This window comes from Babylonia areolata, chromosome 2 (genome assembly GCF_041734735.1).
Source record: "Babylonia areolata isolate BAREFJ2019XMU chromosome 2, ASM4173473v1, whole genome shotgun sequence".
Taxonomy (NCBI): domain Eukaryota; kingdom Metazoa; phylum Mollusca; class Gastropoda; order Neogastropoda; family Buccinidae; genus Babylonia; species Babylonia areolata.
In genome coordinates this window covers 19,674,092-19,701,770 of record NC_134877.1, presented here as the reverse complement: position 1 = coordinate 19,701,770, position 27,679 = coordinate 19,674,092, and the positions used below count along the sequence as shown (strand labels likewise).

Here is a 27,679-nt window from a genome sequence, read left to right as displayed (position 1 = left end):
TTTGGGAGTCTTCCTGCTTGGTTGCTGTCACTCTACTCTGGCAGTCAAGGGTAATCACCTTACATCACACCGTGCGGTAGTGCAATCAGCACCCATTAATCGTCTGCTGGGGTATTTCTTCTCTGACATCTGTGGCACTTTCCCAACTGAAGCCTCTCATGAGCTCCATGTGAAGCAGCACCACGCATACACAAATATCTTGGGCATTGGTGACTCCAGTACATGGAAAGTGCCCATGGTACCGCCCTATCTCTACATGTTTGTCACACCTCTTCTTGTTCCTGCCATTACGCCGCTTGTTGCTATTGGCTCACTTTGGGGACAGTGGTCTGCTCTTTGCCGTTTTCTGATGCTGGCATGCTTCGGGCTGTGGGCTAATTTCACACTCTTCATGCAGGTGTCAGGCTTCAGTTTCCTGCAGGCCTTAGTCATGACAGTGATCAGTCGTGGAGTGCTGTCTATCCCATATATCCATGTCAATGTATTCCAGCACATTGGACTGCCCATGTACGATCTGAAGGACCGACCCAAGAAGATCTACCAGATGTCCTCAGGTGTCCTCAACCTGAACCGCAACCTTTTGCTTGATCATTGCTTTGGACACAGTATTATCAGGTAAGAAGAGAACTAAAGAGTTTGATAAAAAGTAAACTTTGAACATAAAAAAACAAAACTTACGCAATGACAGTTTTATACCAACAGCCCAACCAGTAATTTGTGATTTAGATTTACTTATGAACATACATACAATTAGAAATATAGCACCTACACATTTGCATGCCACTAACAAGAGAGGCAAGGCCTTCAAGACTCACTTGTGATAAATTACATCCCCTAGCATTAATTACAGAGTAATTTTCCTTTTTTACTATCTGCACCAAAACGTTTGCAAAATAAATAAAAATTCCATGCTTAGCAAAAGAAGTTCCTGTTTGAACAAAAAATGATAATAATGACTACTCTAGTTGTTGTATCAGAATAAGAGGTCAAAGTGCCAAGTTTAGAGAATACAAAAAATATAAATATAACAGTAAATGCAGTTTGCATATAATTAGGCTTCTTTTTTATTTTTTTGTGCCCATCCCAGAGGTGCAATATTGTTTTAAACAAGATGACTGGAAAGAACTGAATTTTTCCTATTTTTATGCCAAATTTGGTGTCAACTGACAAAGTATTTGCAGAGAAAATGTCAGTGTTAAAGTTTACCACGGACACACACAGACACACGGACACACACACACACACACAGACAACCGAACACCGGGTTAAAACATAGACTCACTTTGTTTACACAAGTGAGTCAATAAAGAGGTGGAGAGTGCTATACCAGTTACAGTCCAGCCTATCAATCAGCCAGTCATCCAACCAATCAACAAAACCAACACCAACAAACATGATGTGCAGTGCAAATGGGGCGGCAACTGAAGATGAAGCATGTAACCATGAAACTTCATATCTTTCATTCTATATGTATAGATTATATAAAATGTGTGTGTGTGTGTGTGTGTGTTTGCCTTTGCTGCTTTCAAATCCTTTGTCTTTACTTGTGATTGTATCTTTGCAACAAATCTGGCAGCCCTGTTGGTGGTGAAGCTGTTCCAGGAGCTTAAGTGTATGGTTGCCTGTTCACAAAACATGATTTCAAATCATTTTAGAGACCAAGAGTGTCTTTTGTGTTCTCCATCGTAACAGGCACTGGGTGTCTTCTGCACAGATAAGTTCATGAAAGCCACACAGAATTTAACATTTTAAGACAGATTCCATTGGATTCGCCCACTTTCCATGTTGTTAGGTCTATCATTAGTATTGTGTTGCATTTGGTGGTTTCACCTTTAGTGCGACTGTTTCAGTCGCCTGTGTTCTGTCTATTTATTTCTCCTTATTTCATCTCTTGTCCCTAAGAGTTGAAGTATGTGGCTTGAAACAGATAATATCTGTCTCAAGTTGGATTATTCACTCTCAGTCTATGATACGTTGGTGATTTCAATCATGATGAAAACACATGACCAGTTTATAAAATGTCTCAGCAGTTTCTCACCTTTTCAGAGCAGAAATGAAAACAAGTATGTGTGCTTGCAGAAGTTTGAGACAGAACAAAGAATTTGTGGATTTCAGTCCATTTCTGTTGATAGTGAAATGGAGGCTGTCTCAATCAAATTTGGATGGGAAAGGTACCTGAAATTGTGGCAGCTAAAAGAAAACCCATAGAGACTGGGTGGAAGAATATATTGTACCCATGAACTGTGAAAAATTTTGTCATTTTGGAGAGGGGGCAGGGGGGAGAAGGACCCAAATTTGTGACCTTCAGGCCTTCATTTGCTTTTCTGCTGGTGAGAAATATTTAGAAATGTCATCATTAATTGTTGTCGTCAGCCTCCTTCCGTCTCGAGAGACGATGGCTGCAACAGAAATGTCGTCACTACCGGGCATCATTAATAAGACATTATTGATAAGACATTATAAACGAGATGATAACTGGATCAAGAAAATGAATTTAAAAAAAAATTTTTTTTTAAAATTGAATAAATTTTTAAGTGAAAAAAATGTGTCTGTTATCTGGTAATATGACCATGTCCGGTAATCCTCAGATCAGCAGATGAAATCTGTTTTCCTGTGTTTGTGTCCAGCCTTTTCTTCCTTGTATGTATTGACATGTGTTGACGTGATGATCACAATGGTTTCAGCGCCCACATTGAACATCACTTGTTCCCACGTCTATCAGACCAGCAGTGCCTGCGAGTGAAGCCTCTGGTTCGCCGCTTTCTCCATGAAAACGGCATGGCTTACAATGAAGCCAACTACAGTGAACGAGTGCATGTCTTCCTTTCCAAATACCGTGAGCTCATGGTGTATGCACCCCCCATTTCCCATTTTGTTGGCATCCAGTAAAGAGTGAGCATCCTTTTTCTTTTGCCAGATTTCTAGCAACCATGACAAGATGATCAAACCATACTGTATTGTTTATGTAAGGTTTCCATGTTTGTGGGACATAAGCCCTTAAACATGCAATGAGGTGATTTAGTTATTCAGTTTTAGACTTGATGAACACTCAAGCATATCAACTTGTAAAGTTCACACAGAGGGGGAAAAACTCAACAAATACATGGGACAAAGTACAATTATTGATTCACAGATTCTTTTTCTTATACCAGTATGATTTCATACTGGCCTTCTTCAAGTTGTATGAAAAAAAATGCATTATGAATATGCGTACTAAATACTCTTTTTGCCAAAGACACTTTTGATAATTTGTATTTTACCAGTTGAACAGGAAAACAAACATACATGACATGACATCCCCATTTGACTTACATTTTATGATCTTGTTTGCTTCTTTCTGTTTTCATTGTATTATTCTTTACTCACTCATTTTGTTTCCAGATCTCCGTGTGTGCGTGTCTATGTATCTGTCTCTTTGTCTGTATCTATGTAAATATATATGATGCACTTGCTGTGTTCATGAAAAAAATTTCAGTTTATTTCTGACAAAATCTGATAATCAAGTCTCATTCTCTTTCTCATGTTCTACTTACTGGTCCATTTTTATGTATTTCACATTTTAGAACAGATACTTTATTATTATCATTATATATATATATATATATATATATGTATGTATGTATATATATCCAGACTTTATAATTGGGCATTTTAAGATTATAATGAATTTTAAGACACTTAGAAACTGTAAAAAGCCCAGTGGCATTTTTTTTTAGCCATATTGTGTATAGTTTTGTATCTTTGCTGTACTGTGTGAATCAATTTTTTTTTTTTTTTAAATTCCCTTCCGTTTAAAAAAAAAAAAGGGGTTTTTTTTGGGTTTTTTTTTAAGTTCTTTTTAGAGTTTTTGTCTGTGGCATTGTTTTGATCAATAATTGATGCTTTGTCGTGTGACATGTTTCAGCCCTGTGTGATCAGTGGGGCTCTGAGATCCAAATGAACTGATGAATAGATAACACCAGTGTTTATATTACAATACCATACATTATAAATTTTAAAAAAAGCGTCTTTTTGAAAATTATAATATACACTGACATTAACATCTAGATTCTGTACAGTGAAAAGTAATTCTTTTTCATAAAAGAACAAGAAACTGAAGGATATATTTTCTTCACACCGAGTTTCAGTATTTAAGGTAGAAAAAAATACATCACAAAATGACAAACAGAAAGTGAATAGACCTTGCTAAATAACACTGATAGTTCAAATCAACAAAATCCGTTTTGATCTGTTACAAGAATACCTCTGTCAAGTCTTGGGTAACAAATGGATATTATACATTCTGCTGTTTAGCTGTACATTTTTGAAACTGGAGTTACTTCCTTATTAAATGAGAATGATCTCTAAAGTGACTGTCTCATTACATAAGAAAGTAATAATATATAATCATGTCTCATTACATAAGAAAAGAAATAATATATAATCAGCTGTCCAAGCTATTTACCAGATTCACTTTGTCTCTTACGTCAAGTATGTCTGCACTTGTCCACTAAGTTTTTTATTGTTGTTTTTTCCCTGATCAAGCTCGTATTTGATACACTGACCAATTGCCACTCAGAGGTTTCTGACCAAATTTGGAATGAATTCACTGAAAGTAATTGAAATATCGAAATTGGGTCAGTACTTGATATTTATGTTGAATTCAGTTGTTTGTTTTTTTGTCTGTTTCTTGATATTTTTTTTGTCTGTTTCTTGATATTTGTGTTTCTTTCTTTCTTTTTGTCTGCTCAATTGTGAAAGGGTCAATGGAAATATTTTAGGGAGATGGGCACTACATTTGCCTCTGTTTTTGTTGGAATATTTGGTCAGTAGAATACTATCTCTGCATGTAAAGCACACAGTCAATTTTGTGTGTGGTGTGTTTGCTCCAGAATTTGAAGTGGCCATTGGAAATATTTTGGGGAGATGGGGCATGGTTTGCCTCCATTTTTGTTGGAATATTTGGTCAGTAGAATTACTATCTCGGCATGTAAAGCACACTGTCATTTATTTGGGTGTGAGTGCTCCAGAGATTGGGACTTTTTGTTTTGTATATTGCAATGACAATGAATGATGGGGGGTGATAATGATGCTGCTATGGAGGTCTTTTTAGGTTCGAGACTCCATGACCGTACTGTCATAACAAATCCTGTGTCAGCCTGGTGAGAGATACAGACCCTGCAATGTTTGGTCAGGATTTGAGGAACACTCCTGGTGATGGATCAGTAAGGTGGATGACCCATGACTATGTGGTCCCAGCCTTCCAATTTGAGCCCTTAGTGCACTAACTCTGGGTTTGGAGTTGGCCACAGGCTGAAAAAACCCACCTCAGATGGGTTTTGATCCTGTGTCCTCTCAGCTGTCAGCCAGCGATGCTAATTACTTCACCACTGTGGCTGGTTGCACACTGTCCATGTTATTTGAATGTTTTTGTATAGTTTGTTTTGAAAAAGAAATTTGAAAAATAGATTCTGAAAGTGCACATTCTGTAAGAAATATTCATGATGTTTAGGACATAACTTTTCCAAACTTTTATATAATTTTGTCACCCAGTTTTGTCACAATGTTGAGTTTTGTACATAGTTGGCTTTCACAAATAATTTTCAAGTATAATTGAAAATTGTTAACAGGACTGAGTTGGTGTTGCGTAACTTGGAATTCAAGATATACATAGTTCACACATGTGTAAAATTGTGTTGAGATGTCTCATTATTCTTTGTAGCTTTTATTGGTGTTGGTATTATTGGTATTGTTATTTTTGAATAACAGTCTTTACTATATATAAAATATATAAAAAATTAGAGAGCAACATGATGGTATTTGTATGTGTGTGGTGCTGTTACAGGATTTTTTGTCTTTAAAATTTTTTTCTGTGATACTGGAAGACTTTTTTCATGTTTGTTTGCTTTTTTAAATTGCTGTAAATAGAAAAGGAAAAAAAAAAGGAAGAAAGCAGATTCCCAAATGACATAGCTGGAGGCATGTATTCTTGACTCCTGTGTTGGTGAGTTCTGTGTCAGAGCACCATGAAGTGGTTGGGAGTTACTGGCCTGTGTATCACACATTTGACTGCACTTTTTTTTCTTTCTTTTTTATTAAAAAATTTTTTTTTTTAGCACATTTTGCTTCCCCTACATAGGGGCTGACTGCAAACAATATGTATGGCCTGGCACAGCAAAAGATACTTACTGATGAATATCAACTATTAAAAAAAAAAAAAATGTGGCTCAAATTATGTGATTTGATTTTTTACAAAAGGGTTGTTATTAATGTGCAATGCTCAAAGGCTCCAACCTGAATTTGTGAATTTCTGGGAAATTAAAAAACAAACAAAAAAAAAACCCTGACTTGTCTTAATCAGTCAGTTGAGAATTACGAGGGTTTGGGCCTGACACAACAATGCAATTTTTAAGAATATTGGACATGTTTGTATGTAACCCCCCCCCCCCCCCCACCCCCATGTTGAAAATTCAGTTCAGCAAAGTACATACAGCTTCTAAGAAAATAGTTTTCTCTCTCTTCTCTCTCTCTCTCACTCACACACACACACACACAGGGAGCAGGGGCCGGCGCAGCAGTGAAGCAGTGATTTATTTCTTGCCAACAAAAACCAAGCAAATCAGTCATCAATACACTGTCAGTCAGTACAACACACACAACTCCTGTGTTTTACTTAGGCTCCTTCTCACCTCCCATGTTAAAAACATTAAAACACGTGTCCTCCAAAAGCTCCAAGTCGAATGAAAGGGGGAGTTATCTTTCTTCTCTTTTTGATGTCCTGGTTACGTTCTCTTGTTGATGTGCACCAGCGAGTCTTGTTAGCAGCACACACCATACACACATTTATCCCTCACACAATTGTTTTTTTTTTTTAATAGAACATTTACAACCCCTCACTTTCTCTCTCTCTCTTTACCCTGTTGGGTGGAGCTGTTAACTGACAATGTTTTCTTCCACCTGTCAATCACTCTGGTTTCAGGAAACAGAATCATGGTAAACATTTCCCATACTTCTGTGGCTTTTTGTGGAAAAAGTAAAATATCTGAGAGGGTCCTGTGATCAAGTAAAACAAATATTTTATCTTGTGTGAATAGTCCATCCAGCAAATGAGCCTCCATTTTACTTTGCGGCTTGGTGTAGATCACTGATGATGAAGTTGATATGATTTCAATTTTTATTTCAATAAACAGTACAAACAAACTGTGTCTATGTGTTTTGTGTGTGAGTCTTCATGTGTGTGTATGTGTGTGTGTGTGTGTGTGTGTGTGTGTGTAGAAGGCTAAGTAAGTATTGGATTTTTTTTTTCTTGCAATCTTTTTCCCGTATTTTGTCATAATAATATATTTCATCTCTGTATTACAAAATCCTGTCGCCTAAAAATATTAACAAGTGTCAATGCACATCAAATTTATGATTCAAATTAAAATGACATGGGAGGTATTTTTAAATTTATTAAAATAAAAATAAAAACAAAATAATAATAATAATAAAAAGGACTTAGTATCTTAATATAGCATTTCTTACAGATCAAAGATCCAAGGAATGCAGTTACTTTTGTATTGTATATAGAGATGCTTGCCTCTCACATTTTGAAATGAAAACAGTTGCTCAAACAGTGTATGAACACAGTAAGCATGCTGTTATTGATTGGTCACATGACTGGCCAGGATGGCTGTTAAGTTGTAGTACATGTAACTGCTTGTACTTTTCATGATGTACCCTCACCTATCTATTATTTGCATTTAAACATGGACTTACATGAACAGCGTTTTTGTCACAAAAAGCGCTGTATTGATTTTCACCACTTCTTTTAATTTCAAAACGACAGGTTTGAACTGTATACACACAGTTATTCTCTGGCAGTCACAGTATTTTGAACAATTTTTAAAAAATTCAGCCAACAAAATACAAAGTACAACAAAAAAATTGGATGCTTGTCCGCAAGAAAAGACAAGCGTGTGTGAGAATATATACACCTAAAGTTTCAGTTTGTTAGTCAATGAAGCCCAATTCAAAGTTCAATAGAGACACATACAGAATATCAAGTCTGTGTGGGAATATGATGTTCTGTATATATGTGAGTCATCTGTATATCGTCAGATTCCACAAAAAACCCCAGCTGTCCTCCAGAAAAAGGTTCACATGCAAGGTATGCCTCAACACTGAATAAACATGGAGCTAAGAAAGCTCCACCAAAAATAATGTACAATTTTATGCCAAAAATACCTGATGTAAGAATATTTCACATACTCATTCACACATGCATATATTCAAGAATATACACAGAAAAATAAAATGTAAAACCAGTGCATGCAGAATCACATCGCTTGCACCATAACAGTGCCAACACAAACTTTGAAACTGTATCACAGATAATGGTGCTCACCTGAAAATGGATGGAATGTGGTATATCACTTCATGCTGTTGTGAAGAAAAACATGCACAAGAACAAAACAATAAACTTCAGTACCAGACAGATATCCTCAGTAATCAATTACATGACACTGAACAAACATAATAAAATGCACCCTTTTTACATAACTCTTAAAGCAATCGCACATACAATGCGAGAAATAACAAACAATAAACTGTCAAGATATTTTCCTTTTAATTTTCCCTTTCGCATCCAAGACTGATCCACAAAATGATGTAAACAATACAGTCAACTATTTTGCACAAATCTTCTAATTCATCTGATGGAGTTTACTGCAAATACATACATCACAACTCCAGCAGTTTTACCTTTCCTGAAATGACTGCAACTGCAAACAAATAAACAAATGAAAAAACAACAACAATAAAAACAGTCCCCGAAAAAAACTGACCAACAAAATGACATACTTCATACTTTTCCTTGGGTTCAATATATACCAACAGCCAGATATGAAATTTAGGGTCATAGTAAACACAAAAAGAATAAAATACTGTCAGCATGCATAGTAAAACAATTCACACTAGCTGCTTATACAAACCCACTGAAAAACTCAGGCAGGAAAAAAACACAGGTAAAATCCATGTCTGGATCAACATAGTAACGTGTGTGTATCATAATAAATTTTTTTAGAACAATAATAAAATGGATTCCAGCAATCACCATTGACTGTCCATGTCTCTCATAGTAACAAATAAGGTAGGAGATGGTGCTGATCAGATGGAAAAGAATGACCGAGCTCAAATGAGCAACACCTTTGTAATATCAAAGTGTTATGCATGGTTCATATGCTTGAATACTGCTATGTCAAATACACAGTGAGTGTTGTATTTGGACCCTATTCATGAATGTTTTTAAAAATTAATCCAGAAAAAAATTCTTCAGAGGCAGAAACATGATCAACAGGCCAAAAAATGGACAAACAGAAGCTGATGACTAGTTCAAAAAGTAACAACACACATTTACATGCTCTCACTCTCTCTCTCTCATACACACACACATACACACACCATCTTTGCTGTTGTCTGGAGGCTCACTCTCCTTGCATTGTCCCTGCATTATGGTTTGATAGAAATGCAGAGCATGTGTTCAGGCTCTCGCTCTAAGCACAGCAATTAAATCAGCAATCATACTCTGTCATGAATACGCTCTCACTCTAAGCACAGCAATTAAATCAGCACTCATACTCTATCATGAATACTTCAGAAAAAAAATGTGGCAAAAAGTAATGGGTGATAAAAAAAAAAAACCTTCAAAAGAAATCACTGTCTGAAATCTGTGATCCATTCACGGCTTAGTTTTTTAAATTTTTATTCATCTTTAGTCCAATCTCTTTTCAATTTGGATGGCCTGCACACCTGTTAATACAGAAGGCTACTAAAGACAAGGTGCTCAAAATCACAAGTTTTATGCTCACTGACAAAAAAACAAACACCAAACCATAACCACATCAGATCAGCATTTCATGAATACCAAAACAACTTGTAGGATTACATTTATCTCGTCGCTGGTGTCTTCATGTCATTCTGTGCATTGTGTCCATAAAGGAAATTTTCTTCCTCAAATTACGCTTAAGTAACATACTTAACGTGACCCACTAGTGCAGACTCTGGCAGGGGTCTGATTCCTGTCCTGTGCAAACTACTACCCACCTATGCGGAGAAAACAAAAGTAGCTACGGCCGATAACCTCCCGAAGTAGGTTACCTTCCCTTTGCATCCCTGACTAGCGCCCTCTTCTGACAGCAAAACTTATTTTTCTTTTAACAACAGACAAGAAATATTGCTGTCTTCAAACTGCAACAAACCAGGAACAACCCAATCAAATCTTGTGTATCCATAGGCTGAACAAATTAAACCAGAAACTAAACGAAATAAAATGTTCGCAATCCAGATATACAGTTTAATCCAGAAGACTTACACCCTCCTATTGGTAGGAGTGGATTTTTTTTTCTGTGTTTAATACAAATCTGGTATTGACAGACACAGTATTTCCAGAGAAAATCAACTTGTTACAAAGCTTACTGACTACATAGACACACACACAGACACAACTGAAACACAGGGTTATTATTCAGACTGATATGTGTGTAAACACATGTGAGACAAAAATCATGATGCACCATGCTATATTAAGCCTTTCACTTCTGAACACGGATATTGTTTTGTAATGTATTACTCTTTTTCTCATTACAGATTTCTGTGTGTGAAATTGAGAGTGTTTGACTACACTGAGAGCACCATCCATTAATTTTTTTTTCCTGCCTGCAGCTTTATTTGTTTTCCCCCAGAAGTGGAATTTTCTACAGTAATTTTGCCAGGAACAACCATTTTTTTGTCATGGGCTCATTTACATGCGCTTCGAGCATGCTGAATACGGGACCTCTGTTTATCGTCTCATCCGAATGACTAGAGTCCAGACCATCACCCAAGGTCTAGTGGAGGGGAAGAAAATACTGGTGACTGTGGAATTCAAACCAGTGCCCTCAGATTCTCTTGCTTCCCAGGCAGGCACATTCTGCGAGGCCAACACACATGGTTTAGGGTTAACTGCATTTTCAACTGTCCAAACCCTCATCTGCACACACTTACTTTATTGCAAATGGTGACTGCCTTGATGAGTGTTCAAAGAAATATCTCAGCAAGTTCAAGCTCAGTTTTGATGTCTTTTGTTTTGTTTTGTTTTGTTTTGTGAATCCATGAGTTGTTGAGCATGTCAACATGGCTGCCAGGATGTATGGTACAGAAGAGGGGGCTAGAATTTTGTTTAATTTTCCACACGTCAACAATAGCAACCACAAAACATTGTAGAAAACCTAAGTAATGTCGTTGTTGATCAAATGAAGTGATTCTGGTTACCCTGGTGATGATTACATGCCACAAGGTACATCGACAGGAAGTGGGCGGGATCATGCTGGAAGTGGGTGTAGAAAAAACCCAATATTTTAGCTTGAAACCTTCTTTTTGGGGTTTTCATTTACGATGCAACCCTCCAAATGCAAGCTTCAAGCCTAAATACTGTTTACAGTGAGCTTGTGTATTGTACTATCACTATAGTGTGATAGTGTTTGTGGGTGTTTGGGTGGGAGGGTGTGTGTATGGGTGTATGTGTTTATGAAAAGTATTTCTGTTAAAAACAACATGGCACTGGAGGAAAGAACATAATTTCACTTAGTTGTTGTGTCTAATACATTTGCTAGTATTCTAGCACCATTTCCACCAATAAAATATCTGAACAAACTAAAATTTTGTGTCTTTTCTTCTAAAAATCTTAGATCTCTTCCCCTGATTGGGAGTTATCTCATCCTGTCAACATTGAACTTGATAATTTTATCCTCAATTCATTTTCATTCAATATATATACAAAATACTTTTGACTATAATTGTAATTTTTGTGATTTTTCTTGAGGTTGGTGACTATTTTGCAAAAATCGCAAATAGTTTCAGAAGTGAAAGGGTTAAACAAAGTGAATGACAGATTACCCGAGGACTTCTTACTGATAACAAACTGCTGAAAACAGCATCTGAAGATATCTTTCTAATATCATTTGATTTTTTTTTTTCAAAATCAATAATCATCAACCAAATGAGAGTCCAATTTCAGAATGATGTGTATCTAAAAGCAGTGGCTGATGTGTGACTGCACAACAAACAAACATGCAAAGCCATACAGCTGTCTCATTTACGTCAATGTGGACAATCTTGTCACAAACACCCCTCACTCATGCTCCATTTCATGTTCTTACTGAATCAATTCAAACTGTTTTTATTCTCTGGTACCTCAGCAGTGGGGACAGCAGTATGAACTCAGTCACTTTGTGAACACCCTGCTTGGGACTACTGTCTCGCGGTGAGGGGGGCATGGACGGCAGTTGAAAGGGGACCTACCTGACACCAAACTGACATCATCAGATGGACTGAAGCATCAAGATGCGCAACAGGTGAACAGGAAGGTTGAAGGGGGGAGTGTGGGGAGTGGGGAATGGGAGGGGGTGTGTGTGTGTGGGGGGGGGGGAACAATCAGCAAAGACAACACGCTCACAACCTGGTTAACCCCCCTGATCTGTATCAAAGGGGCAACTCTTTACATTATAATCATAAAGTGAATACATGACTTGTCACAATGCAGTTCTTACTGTAAGTGCTACCATCTTCATCATGCAAGTAGATTTCATGTCATATAATCAAAATGTGTAAATATACATACAAGATCACAGTCTACTGCTCTTGATCAAGCCATGAACAATTTCATCAAAAAGTAAGTACAAAAGTCCCAGCAAAAAAAAAAAAAAAAAAAAAAAAAAAAAAAGTTTAACAAAATATAACAGTCAGATTCCTTATCATAAATATTACACCAAGCACTGAATACTGTCAAAATGTGAAGAACAGAGTGCAAAGCTATCACACATTAAAAAAAAAAAAAAAATCCATTAAAATAAACCAATAATGAAAAAAAAAAAAAAAAAAAAAAAAAAGTCATGAAGGTGTGCTCCTCCGACCACTGGAGTCAAGTCAAAACAAAATAATACCAAGTAAAGAGAGGGGGCTGTGTTGGACATGGGTTGTCTGACACTGGCTGACATGGTCACTCCAGACCGAAGCCCTCTGCATTCTGGATGGCTGTCAGGATCTTCTGCTTCAGCACTTTGCGGCTCTTGTAGGGAGGAAGAACCAGCTGGTTGAAACAGGTGTGGGACATGGGCAACCTGCGCACCACACACTAACTGCAGGCCTCTGTTCACAGTCTGTATACCTGAGTGGAAAAGGTCTGTGATCTGCTCACACATGACTTACATCATATGTGGGTTTGTGTCTACAGGTCTAAAGGTCTGTTCACACATTGCTAACACCTGGTCATTGTATCTGTGGGTTTGCGTCTGCAGGTCTAAAGGTATGTTCACACACTGCTAACACCTGGTCATTGTATCTGTGGATTTGTGTCTACGGGTCTAAAGGTCTGTTTACACATTGCTAACACCTGGTCATTTATCTGTCTACAGGTCTAAAGGTCTGTTCACACACTGCTAACACCTGGTCATTGTATCTGTGGATTTGTGTCTACGGGTCTAAAGGTCTGCTCACACATTGCCAACACCTGGTCATTTCCCTGTGGATTTGTGTCTACAGGTCTAAAGGTCTGTTCACACATTGCTAACACCTGGTCATTGTATCTGTGTATTTGTGTCTATGGGTCTAAAGGTCTGTTCACACATTATAACACATGGTCATTTATCTGTCTACAGGTCTAAAGGTCTGCTCACACATTGCCAACACCTTGTCATTGTATCTGTGGATTTGTGTCTACAGGTCTAAAGGTCTGTTCACACATTGCTAACACCTGGTCATTCATCTGTGGATTTGTCTGCAGGTCTAAAGGTCTGTTCGCACATTGCTAACACCTGGTCATTTATCTGTCTACAGGTCTAAAGGTCTGTTCACACATTGCTAACACCTGGTCGTTGTATCTGTGTAGTTGTGTCTACGGGTCTAAAGGTCTATTCACACATTGCTAACACCTGGTCATTCATCTGTGGATTTGTCTGCAGGTCTAAAGGTCTGTTCACACATTGCTAACACCTGGTCATTTATCTGTCTGCAGGTCTAAAGGTATGCTCACACATTGCTAACACCTGGTCATTTATCTGTGGGTTTGCGTCTGCAGATCTAAAGGTCTGTTCACACATTGCTAACACCTGGTCATTTATCTGTGGATTTGTCTGCAGGTCTAAAGGTCTGTTCACACATTGCTAACACCTGGTCATTTATCTGTCTGCAGGTCTAAAGGTATGCTCACACATTGCTAACACCTGGTCATTTATCTGTGGGTTTGCGTCTGCAGGTCTAAAGGTCTGTTCAAACATTGCTAACACCTGGTCATTGTGTCTGTGGATTTGTCTGCAGGTCTAAAGGTCTGCTCACACACTGCTAACACCTGGTCTTTATCTGTGTTTTGTGTCTGCAGGTCTGCGATGCCTGTTTACATGCCAGTGGAGTCTGTACAATGATTCAAGCATAGAAAGTGAGTGCCTGAGTATGCTGGCTTCAGGTAAACAGTGCTGTTTTCAGTTGTTAACAAGGAAAATAAACATGCACATAACCTTTTTTGTGAATCTAATATCATTTTTCTCACTGAACAAAAAAATGGAAAGATTTACTTTCCCTCTTTCGGAAGGCTTCAAATCAATGCACTGTAAAGGAAATTTTCTATCTAAAATTACGTTTAAATAACATACTTACCGTGACCCAACTAGTGCAGACTCCGGCAGGGGTCTGACATTCCTGTCCTTACAAACTACTATCCGCCTATGCGGAGAAAACGAAACTACGGCCGATAACCTCCCGGAAGTAGGTAACCTCCCCTTTGTCCCGCTGGCTAGTGCCCTCGTGATTTTTATACTGATCCGAATTATTTCATATTTTCATCATAAATAGTGCAGCAAAGAGATTTATCAGCATGTAAAGGAGTACCTTCAAAGTGTCTGTGTTTAAGTAATGTAAGTACCGAATAGTAATTTCGTGGCTAAATTTATCAAATAAATGTGACAATACTTCAGCATACAATCTTTCTGACAGGGATGACTGTAAAGGCTATAGCAGAATCTTTAATCATGCTATGCTGTATGTCAACTGACCTTGCAAATCACAAACACGCACACATGTATGGACAGACACACACAAGAGCCAAATAGAGTAATATTTTTAAACGTTCATGAAAAAAACCCATAACCCCTCTAATACATTTAGCATACATTTCTCCACCAAAGAAGGGGGCTGGCAGCCTAGAAAAGAGGTAATAATGCTGTCACGCCCTGTAAGAGAACGGACTGGAACCCCCTACCCAACCCAGCACTAACACCCAGACAACACAAACACAGACTGAAATAAATCAGAGTTAACACACATTAATTCAATCACACACAGAACGTGCCAAACAAAACAATCACCACAATCCCAGCCGCAACAACTGATACACTCAAATGACACAGTGGATAAATAAACATGAAACACAGAACTTAAAGAAATGGCTGACCAGCGGAAACCAGAGTCCAGTGGTTTAAAGAATGTTATGTGTACACTTAGGATGTTTTATAAACAAATGAAAAAAATACTGAAGCACTCTGCACACCACAAGAGAAGACGATGATGAATGGCAAAAACTGAGGAAAACGAAGACAACAAAGCTTGGTGTACGAAAGACAACAGTGATGAGAAGAAGGCAACAGGAAAACAGCAGTCAGCACCAGCTGGAGCAACAACGCTGCCAGGCCAACACAGGAAGTGGAATGCTGCCAACCAGGTACTACTACCCTGACGCTGGAAATTAAAAAAATACAGACGACATGTCCAGCAGGGCACTCCTACCCTCTTTGCTGGAGCACACAGAACACAGAAAACATGGCCACCCGGAGGAAAACGTATCCCAACGTGAGGGTGCCAACTGGGCAAAAAGCCCCAAACCCAACAGACACGACCTTCCTCCAAGAAGGCCGCGGGCGAAAAGCCTGGAGAAGTGTCACTGACAGAACAGAGAGACTTGAACCTCTGCTCAGCAGTGACAGGAACGCAAAACACGACTCCACGATTGCATGTGAAAAAATGTAAAACGGAGCTCCACACAAAAAACATGACAGACCAGCTGGAGAGAGTAAAAGGGGAAGGGCACACACAAGACAAACTCTACACGAGACTGTCATGAGTTGTGACAAATACCAAACCTACAAATTACCTCTCACAAATTGACAGAAACAAATAAAAATGTCCCCTAAACAATACAGAGATCTATGCACCAGTAGCCAATCTGTAGATAATCAAGTTTTTTTTGTACACAAGTTGGTATCGACAATTGTACATTCTTTTACACAGACTATTCAATGCACTTACAAATCCAGGTCGTTGATGCGTGATATCTTGAAGGTCATCTCACCCATGCCACCAATTGGGACACGGTCGCTGCCTGTGGCGAACAGCAACAGCTTTTTCTGCATGTCCAGGGGCATGTGAAGAACCACATCCCAGAAGTACCTGCACAGTATTCTATGCTTGGTATCTTCAGCTCTTTGCTATGCTACCATATTTTCCGGACCATATGGCACTTAGCATCATTAAAAAAATAAAAATTAACAATACACAGAACATTGTACGGCACATGTAAAAAACAACAACAACAAAAAACCCCAGAAAAGATCAACCAAAAAAAAAAAAAGATCAACATTCAAAGTCAAAACAAACTTCATTCCTGGAGTCAAAATCAAGAGAGATTAGACTGACATCATCCATGACTGGATTATCATGCACATAAGCTTGGCACAGACTCACATTCACACAACATCAGCTTCTTCTTCAGTGTTCCCAATACAACATCAGCTGAAAATCCGTCAGTAGTCATCATACACAATGACCACCTCCACCTGTCAATGTGGGTCTCTCACCTGACTGTGCTGTCTTGCTGTCAGTAGCCGTCATACACAATGACCATAATATTATGATGGTGCTGTCTTGCTGTCAGTAGCCGTCATACACAATGACCATAATATTATGATGGCGCTGTCTTGCTGTCATACACAATGACCATAATATTATGATGGTGCTGTCTTGCTGTCAGTAGCTGTCATACACAATGACCATAATATTATGATGGTGCTGTCTTGCTGTCAGTAGCCGTCATACACAATGACCATAATAATATGATGGTGCTGTCTTGCTGTCAGTAGCCGTCATACACAATGACCATAATAATATGACGGTGCTGTCTTGCTGTCAGTAGCCGTCATACACAATGACCATAATAATATGATGGTGCTGTCTTGCTGTCAGTAGCCGTCATACACAATGACCATAATATTATGATGGCGCTGTCTTGCTGTCAGTAGCTGTCATACACAATGACCATAATATTATGATGGTGCTGTCTTGCTGTCAGTAGCTGTCATACACAATGACCATAATAATATGATGGTGCTGTCTTGCTGTCAGTAGCCGTCATACACAATGACCATAATATTATGATGGTGCTGTCTTGCTGTCAGTAGCAGTCATACACAATGACCATAATAATATGACGGTGCTGTCTTGCTGTCAGCAGCCGTCATACACAATGACCATAATATGACAGTGCTGTCTTGCTGTCAGTAGCTGTCATACACAATGACCATAATATTATGATGGTGCTGTCTTGCTGTCAGTAGCAGTCATACACAATGACCATAATATTATGATGGTGCTGTCTTGCTGTCAGTAGCCGTCATACACAATGACCATAATATTATGATGGCGCTGTCTTGCTGTCAGTAGCAGTCATACACAATGACCATAATATTATGATGGTGCTGTCTTGCTGTCAGTAGCTGTCATACACAATGACCATAATATTATGATGGTGCTGTCTTGCTGTCAGTAGCAGTCATACACAATGACCATAATATTATGATGGCGCTGTCTTGCTGTCAGTAGCCGTCATACACAATGACCATAATATGACTGTGCTGTCTTGCTGTCATACACAATGACCATAATATTATGATGGTGCTGTCTTGCTGTCAGTAGCCGTCATACACAATGACCACCCAGCCCCACCTGTCACTGTGTGTCACTCACCTGATGGTGCTGTCTTGCTGAGTGTAGCCATCATACACAGTGACCTTCTTCAGTTCACTCATCACCAGTGTAGGGTTGCCACACACCAGCATCTCCACCTCTTCTGGCCGCAGCATCTGTGCACAGCCCACACCACTCACAGTCCTCTCACGCCTTCCACAGCCATCACACTCTCTTCTGTCTCTTTCACATCAAACAGTCTAGGAAATAATATTGTATTGTGTTGTATTGTATAGTGTTGTGCTGTATTGAATTGTATTGTATTGTATTGTGTTGTGTTGTGTTGTGTTGTGTTGTGTTGGAGTGCAGCACAGTGCTATGGAATGCAGTGGAGTGGAATGTTGTGTCGTGAAGAACAGAGCAGTGTAGTACCTTCTTCACAACAGACAGCTTTTTGTGAAATTCATTGGGGCTGCTTTCCCAGGGAAGAGGGCATCAGTGGGTTTTTCAACAGAATTTAGCCAGGAACAACTCTTTTTCTTACCATGGGTTCTATTACCTGTGCTAAGTGCATGCTGCACATGGGAGCTGGGTTTATCGTCTCATTCAGTTATATGAGGTTCACTTTCTCCCTGCCGAAGGATCACTTTCATGGACTCCATTTTAGCTTCCCCACTTTGTGCTATGCCTCTGTTCTCAGGTACTTGTCTTTCTGCCTTGCCTTCACCCTACCCTCTCCTCCACCCTCCTCCAGTCCCCTTGCAACTCCATACAAAGGCTTAAAAACAAACAAACAACAACAAAAAGAACAAAAGAACAGGGTACCTGTTGCATGTCACAATCAGTAACATGGCTGCAATCTTCTTCCTAATTTTTTTTTTCTCTTTCCTATGAATACTGCTTGAACACTGATGTACAAATTCTCAACAAAGTTGGGGGTTTTCCACTCACTTGAATATAACAGCTAGAAGTACCCCCAAACTTGTTTGTCCATATCTTCTGATAAGACAAAATGAAAATATGAACAAGATGAAGAACCCTTTAGCGCTACAGGGAACCAACAAAAACGATCCAGAATTACTTCACTTTAAGGACAACTAATATAAGACTTGAAGTAGATTCTTCTGTGTAATGCTTCACTGGTTTTTGATGGAATCTGATTATATGTTTTGCAATTTTGATGACTTTTTGTGAAATTGGGTTACATGTATTTTTCTTGAGAAATATAACCTTCACTGCAAGCAGGGGGAAAAAAAGATAAAATTACTGCATACATTACCTATCTGCCTATGTTTTTTGTTTTTATCACAGACCCGTTTCATCATCATGGACTGTACAAATATCAAGATTAAAAAAATAAGCGCAAGACTTTCATCACAGTCACAGGTCTGCTAATGTTAAAACCACTGCCTTATGCACGGGGTACCCACAATGAGGGCGTTAGAAGCACAGACGCTGTGGAAGCCGTGGTAGAAAGCAGCAAACTGCTGGAACACTGCTCGGTTCACCAACCAGTCGCAGTACAGCTGTACATACTCTGCAACAGCAGACAGGCACATCTGGGTCACACAATTCATCAACTGCTATCAAAAACAGACACACATACACCAGTCAAACTCATCCTGCTTTGAGTCCACAGAAGGCGTGAATCATTTATGAAAATATATCCATATACATTCATTCCAGTGTCAAGCATCAATCAATGTATATTGATATAATTCATGTTTGTAATCTGTTTACAATAACATACACCCATTACAGTCTTGCCCAAAATTCACATACATTCTATGTATATTTATCAATAAATGCTATTTAAGTAAACTATTTACAATAACATACACCCATTACAGTCTCTCCCACAATTCACAAACAATCTATGTATATTCATCAACAAACATCATTTAAGTAAACTATTTACAATAACATACACCCATTACAGTCTCTCCCACAATTCACATACAGTCTATGCACATATTTTTAAAAAAACAAAAAAACTTTATGTAAGTAAGCTATTTACAATAGGCAATGCAGAAGCAGCAGAAAAGAGTTCCAACTGGATCTGTCGAGGAGGAATGAAAGTAAACTTTATAAGGATTAAATCTCCCTACTCAAACTAGGCGTACAATGGCTCAGTGGTTCAAACGTCTGCCAGAAAAGGCAACTCAGTCCAGAAGTGGCGAGCACCCTGGAGGTGCGGGTTTGAACCTACTGAGGACCAGGAAAAAAAAAAGACAAAAAAAAAAAGGTGGCAATACAAGGGCATCCAGGTGTCATGACCTGGGTGCGGCCCGGCCCCCTTAGAGTGTAAGGAGTTAAGGGCCGAAACACTTGACTGAGGGGGGCTTCTTCACTGAAGACCTTGTACTGTCCAGCTCTCCCTAGAGTTTCTTATCACCAATAACATATACCCATTTCAATCTCTCACACAACTGACGAACATTCCATGTTTACCCTGCCGGTTCTCATTGGTGACAGCCAAATTTTCCCCTCCAGGCTTGAGTGGTGTGGCTTTTAGATGGCCAAACTCTGTCTGCGACACCTGCCCACACGGTGACAGCATCGCTTTCAAACATTTTACTTCTCAGGACACTGCACTACTATCACTGTTATAATTACTAATATCAGACCACAGCATTTGAAATCTCTGTTTAATTAGTTTCCACAGCAGTCTGTTCATAAATGATCTTTCAAAGGTATCGGTATCAGTATCAGTAGCTCAAGGAGGCGTCACTGCATTCGGTCAAATCCATATACACTACACCACATCTGCCAAACAGATGCCTGACCAGCAACGTAACCCAACGCGCTTTGTCAGGCCTTGTTCTGTTCCAAACACTGCAAACACAAACATGTAAGCAGCATGTGCATGTATATTCCAAATTATTTCAGTCTGATTTCATACTAAAGTATTTATCATAAAAGATGAACAAAACTGAACAGTGGATATAAACAGGTGTCCTTAATCCAACAGCAAAAATTTTTTTAGAAACTTTAGAAATCTGAAAATGAAACTTAACATGCATCTGCCGACATGTTAGCATTCAAAGGGAATATTGCAACACCTCTGAAGGTTGAAGTGTGTCAAAAAAACTGCACTAGCCCTGATGAAGTCCACCGTTTTGAAACTATCAACAGTCATTCAAATTCCACTAAAACAAAAAAATTGCAAGACGCATGTTTTGCTTTCATTATCATTGTTTTCATCATTGTGATGACTGGTCATAAGTATCTTTGCTTGCTAATGCATGAAATAACCAGCTGTAGTCCCTGTAATTTATCAACTGTGCTGGAGCAGGGAAGTTTTTGTGTTATTTCTGTATGGCAACCTCTGATCACTTTTGTTATGTCAGAAAAAGCTATTTGTTCTGATACTAATTCTATCCATAAATATGGTACATTTTTGTATATGGAACAAAGGTCAAGGGTGAGGAAAAAAAATACTGCCTTATTGTCCTTAAGTTATGGTGCTCCTTTATATCACCGTCATAATTATGAGTACGAACCTGAAATATCAGTTCAAAATACCTATCAGTCCAAAATATATCAGTCCCCAAACCTCCTCCATGGATCGTCACACCTGTGATCACTGACCTGAAACGTCAGTTCAAAACACTGATCAGTTCTAAATATATCAGTCCCCAAAACCTCCTCTATGCATGGTCACACCTGTGTCACTGACCTGAAACGTCAGTTCAAAACACTGATCAGTTCTAAATATATCAGTCCCCAAAACCTCCTCTATGCATGGTCACACCTGTGATCACTGACCTGAAACGTCAGTTCAAAACACTGATCAGTTCTAAATATATCAGTCCCCAAAACCTCCTCTATGCATGGTCACACCTGTGTCACTGACCTGAAACGTCAGTTCAAAACACTGATCAGTTCTAAATATATCAGTCCCCAAAACCTCCTCTATGCATGGTCACACCTGTGTCACTGACCTGAAACGTCAGTTCAAAACACTGATCAGTTCTAAATATATCAGTCCCCAAAACCTCCTCTATGCATGGTCACACCTGCGTCACTGACCTGAAATGTCAGTCCAAAGTCCTCCTCCACATCCCCATCATACTCCAGGAGGTCCTGCAGGCCCCGTGCCATGTCCTGTCATGACAATACACACACCTTTCCTTCATCACTGGCTTCACATATAAGACAGCCTACGTCCTGCCAAGCTAAACTCCTTTCCTGTCATCACACACACACACCTTTCCTTAAGACTGGCGCAATAGCCGAGTAGTTAAAGCGTTGGACTTTGAATCTGAGTGTCTCGAGTTCGAATGTAGGTAACGGCGTCTGGTGGGTAAAGGGTGGAGATTTTTCTGATCTCTCAGGTCAACATGTGTGCAGACCTGCTTGTGCTTGAACCCCCTTCGTGTATATACGGCAAGCAGAAGATCAAATACGCATGTTAAAGATCCTGTAATCCATGTCAGCGTTCGGTGGGTTAGGGAAACAAGAATATACCCAGCATGCACCCCCCCGAAAGTGGAGTATGGCTGCACATATGGCGGCGTAAAAACTGTTCATACACATACAAGCCCACTTGTGTACATACTAGCGAACGTGGGAGTTGCAGCCCACACACAAAGAATAAGAATAAGAAGGCTTCACAGATAACACAGCCTATATACTGACCAGCTTAACTCCTTTCCTGTCATTACAACACACACCTTTTCTTCATCACTGGCTTCAGACAGCCTACATCCTGACAAGTTAAATACTTTTCCTGTCAACACACACACACACCTTTCACTTCATCATTGGCTTCAGACATAAGACTTACTAATCATGACAAGCTAAACTCCTTTCAAGTTTCTTTACATATTAATACTGCAGCAATATATCAGAGAAAACTTCATGATTAAGGCACCAGCAGGTCTCCACATAATTATGTTTGACCTGTAGGATTTAAACAAACTGATTCCCACCTTAATCCACCAGGTGCCAATACCAGGATCAAAGTCAGGACAATCAAACCGAAAGTCCAACGCTCAAATTATCTGGTTATTTCACCCATAACACAGACTTCCAAACAAGAGCTAATACACACTCACTTTGTGTAAATAACTACAGCATGTAACAAAAGTTTAACATTCAAAGTGAGCTGTAGTCTTTATCTGCGAGAAAGGTCAGTCAAGTCTGCATTATGTCTAAACTGATACCACAGTTTTTCAGTGTTCCTGAAAAAACTGCTAAATGCACACACACACACACACACACACACACACACACACACACACACACACATCCATATATTCACACACATGCATACATGCTCAAATCCATTCACAAATGTACACATACACATGGACATTCACACAGACACATCATCATGTACATGCGCACAACACACGCACACAAAAAAGCAACAGAGGGCTTGTTCATGTACATGTGCACAACACACAAAAAAACAACAACAGAAGGTTTGTCATTTAGAAGCAATCAGAGAAAGTTCCCCAGACACAGACCGGCATCATCTTGGCGAGGTCTTGGAGCGAGGTGGTGACGATGCCCACAGTGGCACGGGGGTTGTTGAAAGGCACCACTGCAGGAGACAGCAGCTTGCGGTAACAGACGGTGGGGAACCGCACATCCAGGTTAATACTGTTGTACACCGCCAGACCCATCAGCTGAACCAGGGTCAAGGACAGAAACACAGAAATGGAATCACATAAAAACAGACACCTACCTCCTCTGAGAACTGACAAATTATCGAAGGTGGAACGCTGTGCGAAAGGGTCTTTGTGGATTTGGCAGTGAAGCGTTTCTGCCAGATCTCAGTATTCCAGTAACAGCTGTTTAATGTAGACAGAATGACCACAAACCACACACCATAAACCTTCTCCACCTCTTGGATGGTCAGAATGAGCTGCATGCAGACTGCACAGGACAGTCTATTTTCTGATTCCAATGAAAGGAGTTGTTTCAGACTGGGATGGATCTGAGGAGTGTTGTTGTCAGTCTGACAGTTTCCTTCCCATTGCAAGAGATCTTTCTCTTGTGACTGAACCTTTAACATACACATGAGGAATGAAGGAAATGACATTTGTTGTTTGCATTTTCCACTGATGGACTGTAACTTACAATAACAAAACTAACAACAACAAACACCCTCCCACCCCCCAAAACCAACTAAAATCCCTCAACATACACACAATCAATAACAACAACAAAAAATCACATACATAATACACAAAACAGAATTGTCTGTACCATAAACAAAAGTTGGAACAAATGTTTAATATTGTGTTAACTGTTCTGCCGAGTTTGCTAGGGTTAAAATCTTTCCCTTTCCTGTTTACATAGTGTCAAACTGCAAAGAGAATAAAGCATCAACCTAAACTGGCACATGAAGTCATACTGCTTGGCTTGGAAAGAGAAAAGCAAACACTGAAAATCTTATGCCATTATATGCAGATGAAATCACGATTTATGCATGATCAGAACAGCAGAAACCTACTCATGTCAACTCTTATTGTAATTTATGTGAACAAAAGAATAACACAAAATAAATTTTATACATTAACGTATATAACATAAGATCTGTAAATGCTATCAATGGACATGATTGAAAAAAGAAAGTTGTGATGACAAACAACTCAAGTAGTACCTGAACTCAGGTTACATCTTTCCTGCAGAAACACACAATTAAATAGTGCACAAAAATGTTAACATGATCAGGCTGCTTTGCAACACGCTTGGTCTGTTTAGAAAATGACTACAAAGTAGAATCCACAAGAAAACCAAACCAAATTGTTTTACAAAGTGATATTTCCAACCTTGATTTATGCCTATGACAACGTAATCAAAGCTTCAATTCTGAATCGTTCAAATGATGCTGTGTTCCTGGTTTAAACTTTCTGATAACAGGAACAGTTTCAAGTATTGTCTGAAAGTTACTGAATGACATGCACAATTTTCATAAGCTTCTCTTTTTATCAAACTGTACAATAAGATTAATGGTCAGAGTGGTCACTATGTCCCTGACACTCTTGAGCCAACAATGTTAGGCCACCATGAGGTTACACACCAGAGGAGACTACACGACTGCTGAGTCACTTTGGAAGTGTTCTGCAGTGCCTGTTCTGATGCTGTCTGTGCAGGACCCCCTTCCAGTGCCCCCTCTGATGACCTCCCTAACAAAATGTTCTGCTTTTCAGTGGAAGAAATCTGACCACAGTTCTGACCAGTTTCAAGTTCACCCATTCAATGTAAACAAAAAATGAAATTTTTTCCCCCTAAAATTATGTTTATCTAATAACAAAAACATCACTACTGCCACACAAGTCACACACATGACGCCCACAATAGCTGGAAGGAAAGGATACAACTCCCACCAAGTTGAATTCCTGGTAGTTATCACAAGGTGTCAGGCTGAACCAGTGAACACCTGCCCTCTTGTCGTAGGTAAACATACCTGTTGGTCACAGAGAACAAACCTCAACTGGAGACCCGTTGACCCATGTTCTACGAAATAACATACCTGTCAATATAAGAAACACACTTCCTTTGCAGAGTTCTGCATAACTTAGTGGGAAGGGGGTGGAAGGGAGGAGGGGTTGGCTGGGCAAGGCATATATTTCATGTACCCACTGTGGGCACTGAAACACACATTCACTTAACATTACACACATCACACAAACAACAAAGAAAAGGTAAAAAAATTAGAACAAAAACAAAAAATATTCAAATAGATGTTTAAATATGAAAAGTTATCAGCTTTTTATGTACATTCTATTGAAAAAAAACCCCAGCACACTCCAAAAATGAAGGATTTTAGTTTGTTGTTTGTTAGCAAATGGTATTTCACAGAATCAACTTTATATTTAGCACAAATTTTTGTCTGGTGATGTCAAAAAAAAGGGGCAACAAACAAGTGTAAATGAAAGTCATCAGCAAAGTCATTTGTGGAACATTTATTACAATTTCTTTTATAAAGTGTTGAAATTTCATTTCTTTACAGGTGTTCATTGTTCTGAACTTCGTCAAATCAATTACACAAGTATTTGGCAATGTAAAATTTAGGAGAGGCAGATGTTGTTCATGATGACCAGAATTTTTCTTCTTCTATTTCTTTATTTTTTCTTCCTTTCTCGTCCTGTGAGCTTATAAGCATCTCGACTAACATAATTCTTTTCTGACATGACTCTACCACTGAAACAGCCAGCTCAGTGCCTTAACATAAAAATGTCTTCCATGATTCCTTGACAGCAGTGGATAAAAAAATAAAAAAATAAAAAAAACTGTGAAGAATCTGGACCATATGTCAGCACGCACACCCTCGCTATCTCCCTACCAATGTGTCCATTTTAATTTCAGCCCTATCTGAAGAAAGAGAGCTTGACACATACATGACATATATACACATACTTAAACATTCATGCAGGCCTAATATTCTTGAATAAAGACAGATTCCCCAAGTCTTGGTGAAAGATTTTTCGCATGACTTAGATTCACATAGTTTTGGTGAAAGATTTTTCGCATGACTTACCATACTCTTGGTGAAAGATTTGCTCCTCGCATGACTTACCATAGTCTTGGTGAAAGATTTTTCGTAGTCTTGGTGAAAGATTTTTCACATGACTTACCATACTCTTGGTGAAAGATTTGCTCCTCGCATGACTTACCATAGTCTTGGTGAAAGATTTTTCGCATGACTTACCATACTCTTGGTGAAAGATTTGCTCCTCGCATGACTTACCATAGTCTTGGTGAAAGATTTTTCGCATGACTTACCATAGTCTTGGTGAAAGATTTTTCGCATGACTTACCATAGTCTTGGTGAAAGATTTTTCGTAGTCTTGGTGAAAGATTTTTCACATGACTTACCATAGTCTTGGTGAAAGATTTTTCGCATGACTTACCATAGTCTTGGTGAAAGATTTTTCGCATGACTTACCATAGTCTTGGTGAAAGATTTTTCGGATGAGGAGAAGGAACCACTCCTTGGTGAGGCCTCCCATGTCCAAGCCTGGCTCCCCAGCAAAAACCACTTTCAGTTTCTTCTTCAGGTCATGCTGCTTGCGGGCTATCTGTAACCCACCAACACTCCATTCTCACTGGCTCCCCACTGGCTGCAAGATCTACCCCGGCATGCGTTTCTGTCGGCTTCAGTGAGACACTGTCAACACGACACTTTCTGATGCATGCTGAGAACTCCTCCCCCCACCATTCCCTTCCCTGTTCTTCCCAATGAAGATGAAATATGATTTTAAACAGGGTTCCCAGGTGGTGGGCATGAAGCCAAAACAGGACCTTTAAAGGACTTTATAAGGACCTCAAATCAGTTTAAAAGGACCTTTGCCGACATGACTTTACAGTACACCCCAATCTATTTGACATGCAGAACAGCAGACACTTACCTCTCATAAACGGAAGAACAGCTAATCCCATTTGACTGTCGTATTTAGTCTTTGCAATTCACGTCACTGTAGGCTAGGCTAAGCAAAGCAGCAGCAGCAGGCGTGACTCACAGCCACTGTACCACGCTTAGCGTCTGCCACCGAGCAGAAAGCGCACTACTGTTAGGGCCTAGGCCTATAGGCTGTATCCTCCTACAGTAAGTACTGAGTTTCAGACGATCGCGTCGGCATCTTTCAACGCGCTTTGCAACTTGCGGTTTTGGTGTCGAAGGTGTTTCAGTTTCGTTCTCAAGTCTCTTTCTCTTCATAAAACAGGACTTAACAGTACCTTTCAAAAATTAAAAGGACCTCCTGATGAGTTAAAAGGA

General features: G+C 39.2%; 2 protein-coding genes across 2 annotated transcripts in view; one reads left to right on the top strand and one right to left on the bottom strand.

The window, feature by feature from the left end:
• LOC143298845 (fatty acid desaturase 6-like) overlaps window positions 1-7,179 on the top strand; it is a 7,750-nt gene extending 571 nt beyond the window's left edge. Inside the window, exons 1-2 of the mRNA XM_076611846.1 lie at window positions 1-615; window positions 2,685-7,179. The exon at window positions 1-615 is cut by the window's left edge and continues 571 nt beyond it. Of these exons, the coding sequence (XP_076467961.1) occupies window positions 1-615; window positions 2,685-2,889 (820 nt within the window). The 3' untranslated portion in view covers window positions 2,890-7,179. The remainder of the gene's footprint in view (window positions 616-2,684) is intronic.
• Window positions 7,180-7,317: 138 nt separating this feature from the next.
• LOC143298836 (putative E3 ubiquitin-protein ligase HECTD2) overlaps window positions 7,318-27,679 on the bottom strand; it is a 43,545-nt gene continuing 23,183 nt past the window's right edge. Inside the window, exons 12-20 of the mRNA XM_076611836.1 lie at window positions 26,849-26,981; window positions 25,278-25,366; window positions 23,418-23,579; window positions 21,976-22,050; window positions 20,395-20,482; window positions 19,374-19,480; window positions 18,004-18,119; window positions 16,291-16,431; window positions 7,318-13,115 (exon numbers count right to left, since the gene is read on the bottom strand). Coding sequence (XP_076467951.1) covers window positions 12,995-13,115; window positions 16,291-16,431; window positions 18,004-18,119; window positions 19,374-19,480; window positions 20,395-20,482; window positions 21,976-22,050; window positions 23,418-23,579; window positions 25,278-25,366; window positions 26,849-26,981 — 1,032 coding nt within the window. The 3' untranslated portion in view covers window positions 7,318-12,994. The remainder of the gene's footprint in view (window positions 13,116-16,290; window positions 16,432-18,003; window positions 18,120-19,373; window positions 19,481-20,394; window positions 20,483-21,975; window positions 22,051-23,417; window positions 23,580-25,277; window positions 25,367-26,848; window positions 26,982-27,679) is intronic.